The following is a 17,180-nucleotide window of genomic DNA, read 5'->3' as shown; positions in this document are numbered from 1 at the left end:
TTGTGGATGGTGTGGGAAGTACACATATTGAAAGTTAGGAGACAACTCAGGAGGTATCCCTAGAAAAAATATCTTTTGGACGATGGCCTTTGGAATAAGTTCCAGAACTGGTGGTGCTGGAAGTATAATTGTATAACTATAAAGCCACGCCAAATTTCCTCTGATAAGATTTTACACTACAAATTACCTAGTAATGCAGAGTTAAAATCCACAAGATTATGAATTCTCCATCCATCTATGTCACAAGATTTGATGAGCCGTTTCCAATTTACTAGTCTACACCCCGCCTTATCAATATTTGGGTGGCTCAGAAAAGTCATGGCGAGTTCTATCTATAGCTCTGGAAACCCAAGAAGGATGTTTGTAAAATTGGCATCCAATGGAGATAGTAGTGAGAACTGAGTTGATAAGAGTAAGTTTACCTCCTAACGAAAGCATACTGGCTTTCCATGTAGGGAGACTAGAGTTGACTTTACCCATAAGAGTTTCCCAATCCTGTCGACTAGGGTGCTTGTTAGAGATTGAAATGCCAAGGTAGGTAAGTGGGAGAAGACCTGATGAATAATTTAAGATATTTGCAAGGAATCTATCTGGGGGCAAACCTGTCTTTGTTGAGTATAGACAAATTTTGCAAAAATTGATCGATAGGTCCAATTTTTGAAAAAAAGTGGATAAACCATCCAACAATAACATTAAAGAAAAGCAAGCACAAGCAACAAACAGAAAACTACAACAACCTGATCACCAAGGGTGACACCAACTAGGAAAACACGAGAACAACACAAGAGGACCAAACAACATAACATGGGATGAACCCTCACACCACAAAAGGAACAAGAAAAAACAAACAAGAAGAAGGAAAAGAAACAAAATAACAACAAACATTAGAGCCCCGGGAGAACCCCTAATTGAGGGGGGAGGGGGTTGTGCTTGAGCAGGACCTGGGGTTGCAAAAAACCAAGAGAGAATTAGACGGTCAATTTTACAGATGATCATAGGGAAATTAGTGACCGTGCAAGAAAAAATGCGACGGCTTTTTTTAGCCCAAACCCAACAAATAGCGCAAATAAGCAAACTCCCTAGGGGCTCAAGATTGGAAACCTTATCCAGCACCTAGGAGGTCCACAACTTCTTTAGGGTCGCGCGAATTAAAGGAATGCCAATGAACACACTAAAGTGTGCCCAGATCCAAGCTGAGAAGGGACAACTAATCATAAGATGGCCCACATCTTCACAAATCGAAAGGCAAAGGACACAAGTAGTAGTGGTGACCTTATTACATCTTTGATGGGCTAGGTTTTCTAAAGTAAGAATCTTGTCATTTAGAGCTAGCTAGAAGAAAATTTTCACTTTCAGTGGGCAAAAACCATGCTAAAGGGCTTTGCTAAAGGAGCATCTCGTCTGCCCATCATTGAGGAAGGTGTAGAAGGATTTAATAGAAAAACTCTTCTTATCCCATCTCCAAGTTTTCATATCACTGTCGGTAGCAAGCGAAGAGGACAAATGTTGACAGATCAAGATGAGTTCTTGGTTGGTCGTCTTAGTCAAGGCCTGGGAAAAAAATCTGCAACCGAGATAAGAATATCCCCTTACCACCTGGCATAGGTAATTTGCCACAACTCCTTAAGGGTGGTATCCTGATGCCACCTGTCCAACCAAAATGAGGTATTCCTACCATTATTAATGGCTGAGTCAATACAGAGGTTGAAAGTAGCCCTACAATTAAGAATTCCTTTCCAAAAGAAGGATTTCCTCCTAGGGAAGGAATGGAGCAAGGTGAACAGATCACCATTAGCCTAATAATTAAAGGCAATGATATCTAATTAGCAGGATTTGTACCCTGAGGTGATCTTCCACCACCACTTGCCCAGAAGAGCATAATTAAAATATCTGAAATTTACAGTACCCCAACCACCCTGATCTTTGGACTTACAGATATGGGGCCACATCACGAGCTTACACTTTGGTTTAGTTAAGTTACGTCCGCTCCAAAGAAAGTCTCGCCTAATCCTGCCGATTTGAAGGATCACCCATCTGGGAAGTTCAAACATCGCCATCCAATACATGGGAATAGAGGAAAGCACTGAGTTGACTAACATGAGATGCCCACCAAGAGATAGAAAATGGGTTTTCCAAGACAAAAGGCAGTTACTGGTAGTGTTAGTAAGGCGTATCCAGTCTTGTTTAAGTGCAGGCCTTCCGGAGCTCAGGATACCAAGATAGGGCACCGGTAGTTGACCTGCAGCACAGCTGAGAGTCAGGGACTTCACATAGTTAGGGCATCTCTTATGGAAGTTAACTTCAAGACCAGAGAGACTAGAGAAGAGATGTAAGATCAATTTTAAGATCCTCAGGTCCTCCATTCCTCCGGTTGTAAGAAGGAGAAGGCCATCGGTGTATTAAAGATGGCACATTTTCCTTTGCTTACCGAGAGGGACACCGACGGGGATGCTTGAGCTAAAAGCATGATTACACATACTTCTGTGGAAATTTGTGACTAGGACAAAAAGGAAAGGGGATATGGGTCACCCTGTCTCAAACCACGCTGATAACGAACATAACCTGCTGGGAATCCATTAACAAGAATATTAGCTTTGGGCGTCATCAGAATAGTTTTGATCCAGGAAATCCAATGCCATCCAATCCCTCGGGCAGAGAGAATCTCAAAAAGAAAATCCCAATCCACTATGTTAAAAGATTTTTGGAAATCAACCTTAAAGATGTGACTGTTTATCTTCCAACTTTGAATATTGAAGATTAGCTCCTCGGCAGCGGTGACATTGTTGGCAATATTCCGGCCTTTAATGAAAGCGGACTGAGTGCTATCCACCAGATCATTAATAACACAATTGAGTCTATTAGCCAAGATTTTTGAAATGATTTTAAGAGAGAAGTTGATCAGACTGATAGGGCGAAAGTCCCCTACATCCTCCTTATCGGGCTTCTTTGGGATGAGCACAATATTTGCCCAATTGATACGTTCTAGATTCACCATACCGAGGTAGAAATCCTTCACCAAACGGGACAGATTGGGGAGGATGGTGCCCCAATGCTTTTGGAAAGATATAAGATGCCCATGATGATGCGGAAGTCTTTTATTCCCCAACTCCAGCTCTCAAAATGATTAAGTCAAAATATGTATTTTTTCATGAATACAAATAAAGCATTTACTATTATTATTATATTTAGGTATAATACCCTAGTTGGTCCCTCTACTTTTCTCTCTCTTTGTTTTTGGTCCCTCTACTTAGAAATGTTCCCGACTGATCCCTCTACTTTTGAAAATGTGCCCACTTAGTTAAAAATGCTCTCAACCAGTCCCTCTACTTTTAGAAATATACCCACTTAGTCCCTCTAAGTGGGTACATTTTTAATAGTAGAGGGCCTGGTTGGGAGTATTTTTAACTAAGTGAGCATATTTTCAAAAATAGAGGGACCAGTTGAGAATATTTCTGAGTAGAGGGATCAAAAAGGAAGAGAGAGAAAAGTACAGGGACTCTTTTGGTAATTATACCTTCTATCTATGGAATTGAGAATGTGATGTCACCAAAAAGTCCAAAAGCTATGCTTTGAATTTTTCTCAATTCATTCCGTGCACAACTCATCCCAAAAATAAAATAAGTCGTTGGAAAGAAAATTCAGTAATATACCAAATCATGCGGAAAAATCAACTCAAAAACATATTAATTGGACATAATTGCCCATTACCAAAGTATCCGGCATTCCCCAGCAAATAATCTAGTTGACTCAGTCAACCACTAGATCATACACACCAACTATATATTGCCTAGATGTCACAAAAGTATAAATATCATATCAAGAATAAAAAGACAATAACTGAACTTGTGTAATCTAATAACTGTAATCAACGGGCACCAGAAAGAAGAGAAACAGATGTAGCCTCTGCCTCTGAAGACTGCCAAGATAATTTATGGTTATCAAAGCCTTCATCTAGATGTGAGACCAAGATATCAGCACTCAATGAAAATGGTGTAAATTCAGGAAGTGGAGAATCCCCATTAAGGTATTTCATGGCTTGCCTCATGCTTGGCCTGGAAGTGGGTATAGGGTGACAACAGAGCAATCCCAGCTTCAGCACCAGCTCCATCTCTTCCACCACGTACTGTTTATCTAGCCTGCCATCAGTGCAAGCAAGAATGTCTCCTTTTCTCCAACTGTCCAACACCCAGTCAGCCAAAAATACATCCTCACCATCTTCATCTTCTGTCAGTTCTATTGGTCTTCGGCCACATGCAACTTCAAGAAGGAATACCCCAAATGCATACACATCACTACTCGTTGTGGCTTTGCCTTTCCTTGCAAGCTCTGGAGCTAGATACCCCATTGTTCCCATAACATGAGTTGTCTGAAAATCAGTCCCATGATCATATAATCTAGCGAGGCCAAAGTCCCCAAGTCTTGCATTGAATTCACTGTCAAGCAACACATTGCTAGCCTTGATGTCTCTGTGAATGACCACCTTCACCCACTCTTCATGCAAGTAAAGAAGGCCTGAAGCCACTCCTTCGATGATTCTGAATCTGTGATTCCAGTCCAGACATGGTGCTGTCTGACTGAATAGATACTTGTCTAAACTGCCATTGGGCATGAATTCATAGACTAAGAGTAGTTCTCCTTTACGGCGGCAGTAGCCCAAGAGATTCACTAAGTTCCGGTGCCGGAGCTGGCCAAGGCTCACAACCTCAGCAACAAATTCCCTAATTCCTTGCCTTGATTCATGGGAGACTTTCTTGACAGCAACTTCTGCTTTGGTTGTCGGTAACACTCCTCTGTAGACACTACCAAAGCCTCCAAACCCAAGAACGTAGTCATCCTTGAAGCCGCCTGTTGTTTGGTAGAGTTCCTTATATGAGAAACGGTGAGGACCATACTCCTGCTCCCAGTCCTCTCGTACCTCTGCAAACTTGCTTCTCCTTGCCACCACATATCCGATGATCAAAGCTGCAGTTAACAAGCCTAGAAATGCACATACAGGTAGCCAGATTGTCAGAGTCTTGGATTTCTTCTTACTGGTGCTGCGAATAGGGAGTGAAGGCAAGCTCTCAAGATCAAGAGCATTTGCGTTTCCATCCATCTTGAAACTCCAACCAAGAATGCAATGGGTGGTGAGGTCATCCTCCACAGATGCAGTGAAACCAACATACATTTCCTCTGATATATGGCTGGAGAGATTAATATTCAGTGATAGGAGAGGGCGTTTGGGCTTTGACAGTGCAAAAGGAGCTAAAGTCACATTGAGTTGCAAACTTTTGCTATCGTATTCTATCCATACTTGCATCCTCTGCCCACTGCTCAGGCTCAGGTTGTGAAACTCTGCATTAGTGTCACCAGTATAATAGCCTGCAGTGTGAGAGCTGTTGGAAGTCTCACTGTGGATATCAATACCAACATGGTTGTCATCAGTGTCATTGAATTCTGGTGTTTGTATTGTGTCAAACTCCACACCGATGATGTGATTCGAAGAAAGGCCATTGTTTGTGGAATTGAAAAGGCCCATGAAGTGGTCTAAGCCTCCATGGAGTGCCATGGTTGGAGAGATGCAGAAGGTGAAACCATAGGTGCTGAAGCCAGGGTACTGAGCAACAATGGCGAATACGAAAGTAGTGGAGAAAGAGTGAACAGAAGCGGACTTAGACATCTTGAAGCGGAGTGGTGAAGGGTAGAATGCCTGGCCCTTGGATTCTTGTGTTGCATTGGTGAGTTGCAAGAGCCCATTAGCAGCCAAATCCGCATCGCCATCAAGGCTTAGATTTGCTTTGCTGAATCCATTGAAGGTGAACTCATAATCTCCAGCAGAAGCTGTAATTTGCATGAGCAGATGGCAGAGTACTGCAACTATCATAAGCTTATATATCATCTGATTCACCGGTTGGTCTGAACTGTAATAAATAAATCTTCTGTAGAGATAATGCAGATCCATAGCTTTTCCAACTGGAGAAATTTCTTCTCTACAATGTGTGAGTCACTGGCCTTCATTTGCAATCTGGAAGACAAAAGAACTGATTATCAGTTACCAGAAGAATAATAAAAAAAAAAATCGGAGGAACTGGAATTTGAGAATGAACTTTACTGAGCTTGCATGACGTGTTGATGCTGAACCCAAGAGCAGCCTCCTTAACAATAGGCAGATGTTTAACTTCTTATATGACCATGGATATCTATAGAGTTTCTTGTGCGTTTTATATGATGACCACTGCCCAACTCACCTGCATGATTCGATAAAAACGAAGCTGCATTTTTTCTATACAAACAAAGAAAAATGCATATTAAATAAACCTTTTGCTAGTTATCTGAGAAAGATGAAGCTGCATCAAGTATATTTTCAGTAAGATAGAATGGATGAATCTGAAAACTAAACCAGCTAATTATGTATTACAGGAGACAATATGGGCTGACTACACATGCAAAAACTGACTGATGCTTCAGGCTTCTTTCGTCTCAGATGTCAATTAATTAGTTACAAAACAGTGGAAGAAAGAGAAGCTTGAAAATACATATATATATATATGTGTGTGTGTGTGTGTGTGTGTGTGTGTGTATCAACAATGGACAAAAAGTGACAGTTTCGGACCAGTAGCATTTGAAAGGAACTAAAATTTTCATATGAGAGTGGTCACAGATGAGTTACAAATATATAGGAATAAACTCAAAAGTGCTTCTAATACAAGAGTTCCATTCATCACACGGCTATAAAACTACATGCTTCAGTCCCTTCTGCTTAATTCATTTTTGAATCAAAAACTACCACCGGCATGACATTGATAAGGAAGCATCTGGAGAGGCACGTCTCCATTTAGGAACCGTGTAATTTGCCTCATACTTGGCCTTGCTGAAGGCGAAGGATGTGAACAAAGCAATCCAAGTTTCAAAACCAAATCTAACTCCTCCAACACAAAATCTTTTCCCAATCTCGGGTCCTTTGTCTCATATATGGTTCCCTTTTTCCAATTTGCAAACACCCAGTCCACCAAAACCTGTTCCAACTCTTGTTTATTTGGTTCTAAGGCCCTCCTCCCACAAGCAACCTCAAGTAGGAAAGCCCCGAAGGCAAACACATCACTGCTCGTTGTGACCTTGCAAGTTCTAGCAAGCTCAGGTGCCAGAAAACCAGGAGTTCCAACCACATTGGTAGTCCGAGTAACAGCACCATGATCATATAACCTTGCAAGTCCAAAATCACCTAGCCTCCCATTCATATCACCATCCAGCAACACATTGCTCGCCTTAATGTCCCTATGTATCACAACTTGATCCCAACAATCATGCAAATACTGGAGACCAGATGCCACACCCTTGATTATCCGAAATCTCAGACTCCAAGCAAGACTTTGTTTGGCTTCACTGAATAGAAATTTATCAAGGCTACCATTTGGCATGTACTCATACACTAAAAGTAACTCTCCTTTGCGCCTGCAGTACCCCAAGAGCTGAACCAAGTTTCGATGCCTAAGCTTGCCCAGGCTCACAATCTCTGCCACAAACTCCCTTACTCCTTGTTTGGACTCATGGGTGACTCTCTTAACTGCCACTTCCACTTTAGAAGCTGGCAGAAGTCCCCTGTACACCCTACCAAAACCTCCAATTCCAAGAAGATACCTACCCTTAAAACCTCTAGTTGCCTTGTATAGTTGCTCGTAAGGGAATCTGTTGGACTCAAATTCTAGCTCCCAGTCATCATGTAACTCTGAGAACATTTTCTTCCTTACCACCATCAGTGTGGCACAAGCAACGTTCAATAGAACAAGCAAAAGCGTCAAGGACAGCCATAGCAATAGAGTCTTTCGTTTCTTCTCCGATGACATCAAGTTTTGAGGCAGTGAAGGGAGGCTTGATAAGTTAAGCTCAGGAGCGTCGCCATCTATATTAAAGCCCCAACCAAGAATATAATGGTACAAATAAAGAGTTCCCACTGAACCAGAGAAACCAACATACATACGGTCCAAAAAAATGCTAGATAGATTTACGGTGGATGATAGGAGAGCAATCTTGGGTTTAGGCTTCCAGAGGGGAGCTAAAGTTACATTGAACTCCATGTTTGTACCATTATATTCTATCCAGACTTGCATTGGCTCGCCACTCAAAAGGGTTAGGTTCTGAAATTTACCATTATCGTCTGGTGTAAAACCGGCAGATGTTGAGTTATAAGATATAAAGCCATTGATGTCAATGCCAACATGGTTGCTATTAATGTCTTCTGCTTCAGGGCTTTTCCATGTGTCAAACTCAACAGCCAAGATATGATTGGATGCATTTCCATTGTTTGTCTCGTTGACAATGCCAAGTAAATAACCTGAAGAAGCATGTGTCAAGTCTTTTGAAGGTGAGAGAACAAAAGTAAACCCACCACTCCCAACCGTTTGGTCCTCAGGGATAATGGCAAAGACAAATGTGGTAGAGAAAGAGAGAACATTATCAGCCTGAGATTTTTTGAACCTCAGTGGAGAAGGAAAGAAAGCATGGCCAGTCTTATGTGTGGTAGCATTGGTCAGCATCAGGAGACCATCAGATGTAATTCCTGCTAAACCATCCAGGCTGAGGTTCACGCCCTTGAATCCATTGTATGTAAAATTATCACTTGCCGAAAGTCCAAGTCTCAATATGAGAGCCCAGAAGAAAATCTTCACAGACATCTTGCAAAAGTTTGTCCGATTTTTGATAATGGTTCGGTATCTTCTTCGTGGTTTTATAGCTAACGGCTGAAATTTATCAAATGGATAGGTCAGCATGAGAACATGCACTCATCTTAATGGTAGGCACTTACAAGATATAAACTAGAACTAATGCTCCGACTACTAAAACTATAGTCTTAAAACTGTTTCAAGTTTAAAACATCACCAACTATTTAGCATTTCAATTTTAAAAGTGAAAAGATCCAGAACCCTGAAAATTCAATGGGCAACACCGTGACAAGCTGGTAAACTATTATTTTCCAACTTAGTGACCTGGTCTCTATGCTCATGGATAAGAACTATTGCTGTGGATGACAAAGGTCAGAAATATTGTGAGACTTAGGTTCACACCCTTGATCACATTAAACTCTTAGTCTTCAAAAGCAGCAAGTTTGAATAGACATAAATTTCAGAATCACAATTCAAGTCTCTGGCTATGGTTCATTAGCTTCTTCAACATGATAATACTCAGATGAAAAGAGGATAATTTATTTGATAAATGAAGAGAGGGTAACTGTAACCCTCGTTTTATGTAGACAAGTCAGCATGTTCTCATGCAGACGAGAGGAAGTCAACAATTTCACATTAGTCCAAATTTGAATTGAACGCATCTAGACAGGTTAGACAACGACAGTAGCCGCCTAGTTTGCTTCATTCCCTCAACAAACACTTGGGATTCCAGTTTGACAATTTTGCTAATCTGAAAGTGATTTGATTAAGGAAACAAAAGGAAAAAGCAGTTCACATAACGTACTAATGAGTAGCCTATTTACAAGCTTCCTACTTATCCCAGTGCTAACCTTATACAACCATCTGCCTATCTCCATATTAGCTGCAATATCATAACACTGCAACATGGCTTCTTCTTAATATGATAAACCTTTTTTTTTTTACTGAAAATCAGTGAACTTCCTCTTACTATTGACTTATATAAAGATGATAATACCCTAAGTGATGCTTCATGGTGCTCTTAATTTCTCCAACCATGGTTTCTTTTGCATAGTACTAGTAGTAAACTATATCTACCCTCAATAAGGAAAAAGAAAGATGAATTTGGGCAAGCCAATTTATTGTTATATATTACCAAATATAATCTTCAATCAGACTCAAACTCATATCTATCATATACACAATAGAAGAAATGAAAAGAAGAGAATCAGAGACCAACAATGAGACAACAACCTATGGATACGATAGCTTGACAATTCTATAAAAATTGGTTAAATTCCTCAAATGAATCACAAAAGGGTAAACTCATTAAAAAAAAGCATCATGCTTCATACAACTCAGCCAAGGCCAACAAATCATAATCACCATACAGAATTCACCGACAGTCAATTTTTTTCATGAGAAAAGAGACAATTAACTCACAATGAAACACGTACCACGTACAGAAGAGAAGATCCACTGGCCAGCAATCAAAATTACAGCCAATGCAAAGGCTTCCAATGATTTCCTCTCTCTGATGCCTTTTATCGAACACATGATGTGCGGGGGGAGCAGAGAGGTGGCTCTTATAAGCAACGCAATGCTGTCCATTTCCCGCGGGAAAGACTGGGCGTTTGGTTGTAGTCGTCGTTCAGTTAATGCCTATCTTGATGACAAAATGACATAATTGCCCTTTCAAGCCACACTAATTTTATTTTTTTTGAAAAGGTGGATAAACCACATCTATTAGCAAAAAGGAAAGCACATAAAAAAAACATAGAAGCCCACTAGCTGTGCAACACCAACCACAAAATACAACAAAACAAAAGGAGACAAACCGTCTCCACAAGTAGGGGTGGTAATGGGGCGGGGAATCCCCGATCCCCGCGGAGACCCGACCCGACGGAGATGGATTACCCGAATTCCTCCCCCATGGGGGCGGGGACGGGGACCAATCCGTCTCCGTTTCCTAAATGGGGATGAGGACGGGGAATGCCCTCCCCGTCCCGTGGGGATCCCCGACCCGATTAAAATACATATATATATATATATATATATTTGTATGTATATGTATGTATAATTTTTTCAACATTAAAAAATTCAATGGCCTAGGTAATAATATAAAAAACTCTAATTTTAATTTAATTACGCTAATTACATAAACTATTTATTTTAAACTAATAACAATTAAAATTAGATATAAGAGCCCTATGTTAAGTAAGTTTGATCTTATCATAATTTTATGTATATATTTATGTTGAGTTGTTTTTATGTTCCAATTTGTAATAATATTTTTACAACTAGAGAATCCCCGCGGGGATGGGGATGGGGAAGAGAATTCCCCCCATCGGGAAATCGGGGATGGGGAATCCCCGTCCTCGCCATTGACAGGGACGGGGACGAGGAGGGACATCCCCGCCCCCGTCCCGCCCCGTTACCACCCCTATCCACAAGGCCACACCACCCTAATTTTTTACTTATATTATTATTGCTCGGTTTTTACATCCTCACCAAATTATAGGTAAGTATTTATAATATATATTAATATATATATATATATATATATAATAAATATGAACAAACTATCTATCCTCAATCTTTCAGTTAGGGAAATTCAAACCCTAAACTTTTAGCTTCGGATAAAAATAAAGTACTATTCTCCTATTGCAGTGATGGTTTTTTATTATTATTTTTTACAAAAGGAACAAGCTCATAGTTAGTCAAAAAAACATGCACGAAATTAATGTCTCATGATAGTGTTATTGGGATTTGCATGGGGAGTTCAAATTTTTATGTAGATAATGTCTTAACATGGGTTTTAAACTCGCGATATCTTCATTTTCTTTCAAGAAACATAATTAGTGCTTCTATCCTCTTGGATCGGGTGACTTGGGTGGGTGGCTTTTTTTTTTTAAAAAAAAAAAGTAGATAAAACACATGCATTAGTAAAAAGTGAAGGAGTACAAAAGGCAAAGAAAAAGAAAGTAGGCAGATGCACCCGCTACAAAAGGGGAAATCCAAGGAAATAAAAAAAGCTCTTACTAGATGTGGGGTAGAAAGAGAGTCAGCATGTTCCTAAGAGGAGAGAAAGAGTCCTCTTAGAGAAGCCATCACAATGATATCATGCCATTGCTAAGCAGGGAAGCGTGCTCTGCCTAGTGGGTGGCTTTTTTGCTTACTTATACTTGTGGCATAATTTATTATTTTTTTTATAAACGTGATTTTGAAATAAAATATAATATGCATGTTTCTTTTCCTTGCGGAAAAGCACTTCATGTTATATAAACTTCTTTTAACTATTTTTTTAATAAATATTACTCCCTCCGTTCTTTTTTTTATCTGTCGTAGTTAACAAAATCTCAAGTATCAAGAAACTTAGATATTTCACAAAATTTTATAAGAAATTAGTTATCTTTCACAAATTGCCCCTAATTTATATCTTCATATTTCTTTCTCATATTTAATTCCAACAATAGTTGAATAGAGTGTTAAGGGTAATTTTGGGAAAAAAATAATAAATATTTTTTTATGTTAGAAAATAAAAAATAAAAAGGAACATGGATTTGTCACAAATAAAAAGAACGGAGAAAGAAATACAATTGATTCATCTTGCCAAAGCCACTTGGTTTAAGTGGTTAGCGATACTAAAAATAAGTCTCTCGTGCGACATACAGAGTGGTGAGGATTCGAATCTTTATTAAAAAAATTAACTCATAAGTGATGTCACAACCTACACTCACATACCATGAAGACCCCTTTTTCAAAAAAAAAATTCATCTGATATTCAATATATAAAAATAATACCACCACCAGATAAAATCATAAACCAAAATATATTAAAACAACAAATAAGTAGATCAGACCATAAGCTCATTTTGCAACTTCACCTAGAAATGAAGAATTAATTGTGCTTGTCACATTTGTGTAATAATAATAATAATAATAATAATAATAATAATAATAATAAATTTACTTTTGTAATAAACTTATCGACTCACAAATACCATAAAGCCATATTCTAATTGCTCATTAGCATATTCTTTTTGTTTTTTAAAACAATAATGGATGAATTCGCGTTTTAACAAGTACATGTCTAGATTTTTTTTTTGAATAAAAGTGGATAAACCACTAATTTATTAAAATGAAGAAGGATGGAAACAAGAAGAGCAACAAGAAAGTCTGAAAGAAAAATACAAGAGACACTGAAATACAGAACCCTCACCAGAGATGAGGGGAAAAAGGAGAAAAAAAAAAGAAGAACAAACTGGGAACTAGGGGAGCAGTAAGACTGGCGAAGGCAACCGTCTGGAGACACAAGTCTATCTTAGCTGTAAGATGAAGTGAATTACTCCTGGTTCATGTATTATTCTGAATCCTAGGAAGATCTGTGACTCTTGCGCTCATGAAGCTGAGAGCGCGCTTGATCTTTTGTGAGGCTTCTGATAAGGTTTGTTGCTGTGCATGATGAGCTGCAGAAAACCAAGAGAGGAAAGTATTAGCAACTTTAAGAATAATAGTAAAAGGAGGTAAAGCATTTGATTGAAAAATGCGGTCGTTTCGCTCTAACCAAATATGCCAGATAATGGCTCTAGGACTGAGGTCCCACAAAGTCCGAGATCTAGCATTTAAGGATGGTATCCAGGAGGTCCATAAGTTAGGAATAGAAGGAGTAGTCTCGTGTGAACCAAAAAGTATTAAAGAAGAAGTACCAAATTTGATCCGTGAAACGCAATCAACAAATAAATGTTCCACATTTTTTGAAGCTTTGTGACAAAGGACGTATGTATATGTGGCATTTTGGTTGCAACCCTTTTTAAGAAGGTTAGTAAGTGTGAGAATTTTATTTTCCCAAACGAGCCAAACAAAAGAGCGTGATTTTACTTGGGCAATGGACTTTCCAAAATTCAGGGTAGACTAGACATCGGATCCCTCCATCAATAAGCATCTTGTAGAAGGACTTTATAGAGAAGGTTCCACTTTTTTCCAATGACCAATAATTTATGTCCTCCTGATTGTTAGAGCAGTCCGGTAAAGAACTTAAGATTGGAAGTAGATTGTCTAATGTAGCTGTGTAAAAGAGACTTTCTGGGTGATTAATGCAAAGAAAGAATTGTCTTAGATTTATCCGAAGTAAAATACAGTCATTGAAGAGGGTTGGCCAGTGTTCTTTCATCGTTTGCCTATTATTCCATCTGTCAAACCAAAAAGAAGTATTTACCCCATTCTTGACAGTTTTGGAGAAGTATAGACGGAAAAGGGATAGAGAATCTTGAACTCCAGCCCAGAACAAAGATTTGTTTCTGGGAATTGGATGAAATAGAACACCAAGAGGATTTCTAATGGAGTAGTTGGCATTGATTATTTTGGCCCAACAACTATTAGGGTTGGTTGTGATCTTCCACCACCACTTCCCTAGTAGGGCACGATTGAATTCCTTAATGTCTAGAATTTTCCAACCACCCATGTTCCGAGGGCGACAGATTCTTTTCCAAGCAACCAATCTAACTCCTTTTGAGTTTAAATCTGACCGTTTCCAGAGAAAATCCCTTCAAATCTTATCAATCTCATTGATTACTTGAAAACTGACATCCAATACACTGGGATAGTAGAAAGAACGGAGTTGATAAGAGTTAATCGTCCCCCTAAAGATAGGTATATTGTTGTCCAAAAAGTGAGTCGAGATCGCACCATCCCAATGAGTTTTGTCCAATCTTGGCGTCTAGGTCGCTGATCAGAAAGCGGGACACCTAGGTAAGTAATGGGAAGGCTATCTCTGCTACAATTAAAAATCATAGCGGAGGCAAGATTTGGTTGGTAGCCATAGTTTGTGGAATAAAGACAGCTTTTTAAGAAATCATGTCTAGATTCAATTTTCGCTTGGGTAGACTTTTATAAATATACAAAAAGTGAGTTTTTGACTCTTTTATTCACACCACATGCCTTGTTTAGCCTTTTTAGTGTTTGAAAAAGTTCAAGGAAGTATTCATATGTTATTAGGCCCAATGATGTCAGGATTAACGGCTTATTATTATTTATTTATAAATAATTTATTTCAAAAATAAAAAGAAGATTTTTTTAATATACAATTATGTTGTGGTTGTTGTTTTTTATTCATACATAACTTATCTTAAAAAATAGAAGAATGTTTTTATAATTGTTTTGTGGTTCCCTAATTAATTATTTTTTTCTTTATAAAAGAAATAAAACACATAAGAAAAAATATTTAAAGGTCAAGAAATTTAATATAATGAAAGCAAATATTTAATATTTATCTAGCATATTTGTAGTCTGCTTTTTAATTTCTCTAAACTCTCTTTTCCTCTTTTTTGTGTGTTCAATTTTGTCTTACATCTAATAAATTTATGTTGTAGTGCTAGCTCGTTCTCTCTCGTATTTGTGTTTGTCATATTTTTATTTTTCTTAATAAATTCAAGATTTATCTTTTTTTATTAAAAAATAATAAAAATATCCAAAGCAAATTATTTGACTGTTCACGTTGCTAACAAATCACTACAAAATACGAGAAAAGACTTGTCTTTTGTTTTTTCAAGTTTCAATTCATCAATGTATCACTCACATTAAATGTAATGAAAGCAAATAATCTAACGTTGAGTTTTCTTCCGGTTTCAATTTATCAATGTATCACTCACATTAAATGTAGCAAATAATCTAACGTTGAGTTTTCTTCCGCGTTTCAATTTATCAATGTATCACTCACATTAAATGTAATGAAAGCAAATAATCTAACGTTGAGTTTTCTTCCGGTTTCAATTTATCAATGTGTCACTCATATTAAATATAAGGAAGGCAAATTGACTTTTTCATCCTAGTGATGGCATACTACCAAGTAAGAGGAATTCAAATTTAATTTATCAATGTATCACTCATATTAAATACTGATAAGGACCATCAATGGCCTAGAAAACTTTTCACTTAGTCAACTTCCCCCAAAGGGCCCTTTCAAAATTAGTTACAACAATCTGAACCTTGGCAAAAATTAATTTTTTATTAAAATTATATTTTGACCCTTAGGGTCCATTTGGAACTTTGCAGAGAAAGTAATTGCATGCAAAGTCTTTACAGGGAAAGACTTTGCATGCAATTACTTTTCTTGCAAAATAACATTACATCGTTTGGTTATCTCAATCAAAATTATAATAACTTTGCATGCAAACTTAATTCCCTTGTTTGGTGTGAATGTGTTTTCACTGTAAAATTAAGTTTATTCTCATTTTTGCCCTTAATTGGTATAGTTACTAAATTTGGGTTTTATTTAACTCTAATAATATTACTAACTAAGTCCAAATAATAATTAACCTATTCTTCATAAATTTTAAAAAAAAAATTTCAAATGAGGTTTTTATGTTTTTTAGTATACTAAAAAAAATATGGATTATATTTGCACCATTATATCTACAATAAAATACCATAAATATAAAAATATATGTTATGCAATACATGATAAAAAGAGACAATAAACTATATTGTTAAACTAAAAAATTGATATTTTGATTTGAATGCTTCTACTTAATATTTATTTATATATCTCATAGATTTTAAAAACTTTGATTCACTACAAATACAAAACAATTTTTTGTAAGAATTGAAAAAAACAAGCGTGGACAACAAGAAGTACATAAAATATATGTGTCTCAAGTTCTCATCTTATCATGTTGGATTATTATATCAATATAGATTTGATTCAATCAAAATAGAAATTCTCCCATAACAATATTATCCAAACAAATATGAAATTTATTTGTCTTTGATCCACTTAAAACATGAATTTTACACCAAAAAACCATAACCAAAATTTTAACAAAAAGATAATCTAACAAACTTGAGAAAAAAATTACTATAATTGCTCCGATTCATAAGAAGCGACCCGAATTGGGAAATACGATCGCGTTAGGGTTTTTCCAAAGACAAAAGAAACAAGGAAGAGTTTTATGTCATAAAGGGTATTTTGGTAATTTAACAATCACCAAACTTTCCCATCAAGAGTGTAATCACTTTCACACCACCCCCCTTGTGAATTACTTTCCCTGGTCAAGTACAAAGTGATTACAAAGAGACCATTTTTTTTTTTAAGAACCAAACGGTTGAAAAAGATTCACCCCTCTTACTTTGCAAGGAAAGTAACAACTTTACATCATACCAAACGGGCCCTTAAGGTGTTCTCATTCCTTATCATTGTCTCCCTTGTTTTACTTTATCTCTTAAGTCTCTCTTCCTTACCGGCTTCCAAGCTCAACTCTGCACCTAAGCACCGGCAACGGCCTTTCGATCCCTCCAATCTCACCTCCCTCCACTCCTCAATCTTTGCACTTGTTGCACTATGATTGCTCACATCCTTGTTTGCACTGCCAATCATTGCCTCTTCCTTACCTTCCTCATCCTCTACGCTGGAGCTAGATTGATGCGGGCACCAACGACTGGGGGTAATGGTTCATCACAACGTGAGAAAGAACAAAGGAATGACAAAAGTAAGAATTTCATGAAAAATTAGCTTTAACTATTGCAATGGGTTATGTAAGTAGAGAAATACTGAAATATAGTTAG

At 37.7% G+C, this 17,180-nt stretch overlaps 2 protein-coding genes across 2 annotated transcripts; both read right to left on the bottom strand.

The window, feature by feature from the left end:
* Positions 1–3,667: 3,667 nt before the first annotated feature.
* LOC120274588 (L-type lectin-domain containing receptor kinase SIT2-like) lies at positions 3,668–10,163 on the bottom strand. Its single transcript, XM_039281130.1, has 3 exons — positions 10,076–10,163; positions 6,092–6,262; positions 3,668–6,004 (listed from the first exon to the last, which is right to left on the bottom strand). The coding sequence occupies exon 3, from the start codon at positions 5,939–5,941 to the stop codon at positions 3,866–3,868; it is 2,076 nt and encodes a 691-aa protein (XP_039137064.1). The 5' UTR covers positions 5,942–6,004; positions 6,092–6,262; positions 10,076–10,163; the 3' UTR covers positions 3,668–3,865.
* On the bottom strand, positions 6,631–10,218 carry LOC120274589 (L-type lectin-domain containing receptor kinase SIT2-like). Its single transcript, XM_039281131.1, has 2 exons — positions 10,062–10,218; positions 6,631–8,717 (listed from the first exon to the last, which is right to left on the bottom strand). The coding sequence occupies exons 1-2, from the start codon at positions 10,173–10,175 to the stop codon at positions 6,756–6,758; spliced, it is 2,076 nt and encodes a 691-aa protein (XP_039137065.1). The 5' UTR covers positions 10,176–10,218; the 3' UTR covers positions 6,631–6,755.
* Positions 10,219–17,180: the final 6,962 nt, after the last annotated feature.

The sequence above is a fragment of the Dioscorea cayenensis genome, chromosome 13, assembly GCF_009730915.1.
Source record: "Dioscorea cayenensis subsp. rotundata cultivar TDr96_F1 chromosome 13, TDr96_F1_v2_PseudoChromosome.rev07_lg8_w22 25.fasta, whole genome shotgun sequence".
Classification (NCBI taxonomy): Eukaryota; Viridiplantae; Streptophyta; class Magnoliopsida; order Dioscoreales; family Dioscoreaceae; genus Dioscorea; species Dioscorea cayenensis.
The sequence above is the reverse complement of the archived record's forward strand: the minus strand, read 5'-3'. Positions and strand labels throughout refer to the sequence as shown.

Excerpts from the sequence above, each read along its gene's own strand:
- LOC120274588 (XM_039281130.1), bottom strand. The coding sequence starts at position 5,941 with ATGGATCTGCATTATCTCTACAGAAGATTTATTTATTACAGTTCAGAC.
- LOC120274589 (XM_039281131.1), bottom strand. The coding sequence starts at position 10,175 with ATGTGTTCGATAAAAGGCATCAGAGAGAGGAAATCATTGGAAGCCTTT. Across the intron at positions 8,718-10,061 it reads TACGTGGTACGTGTTTCATT|CCGTTAGCTATAAAACCACG; the intron begins GTGAGTTAATTG and ends GATAAATTTCAG.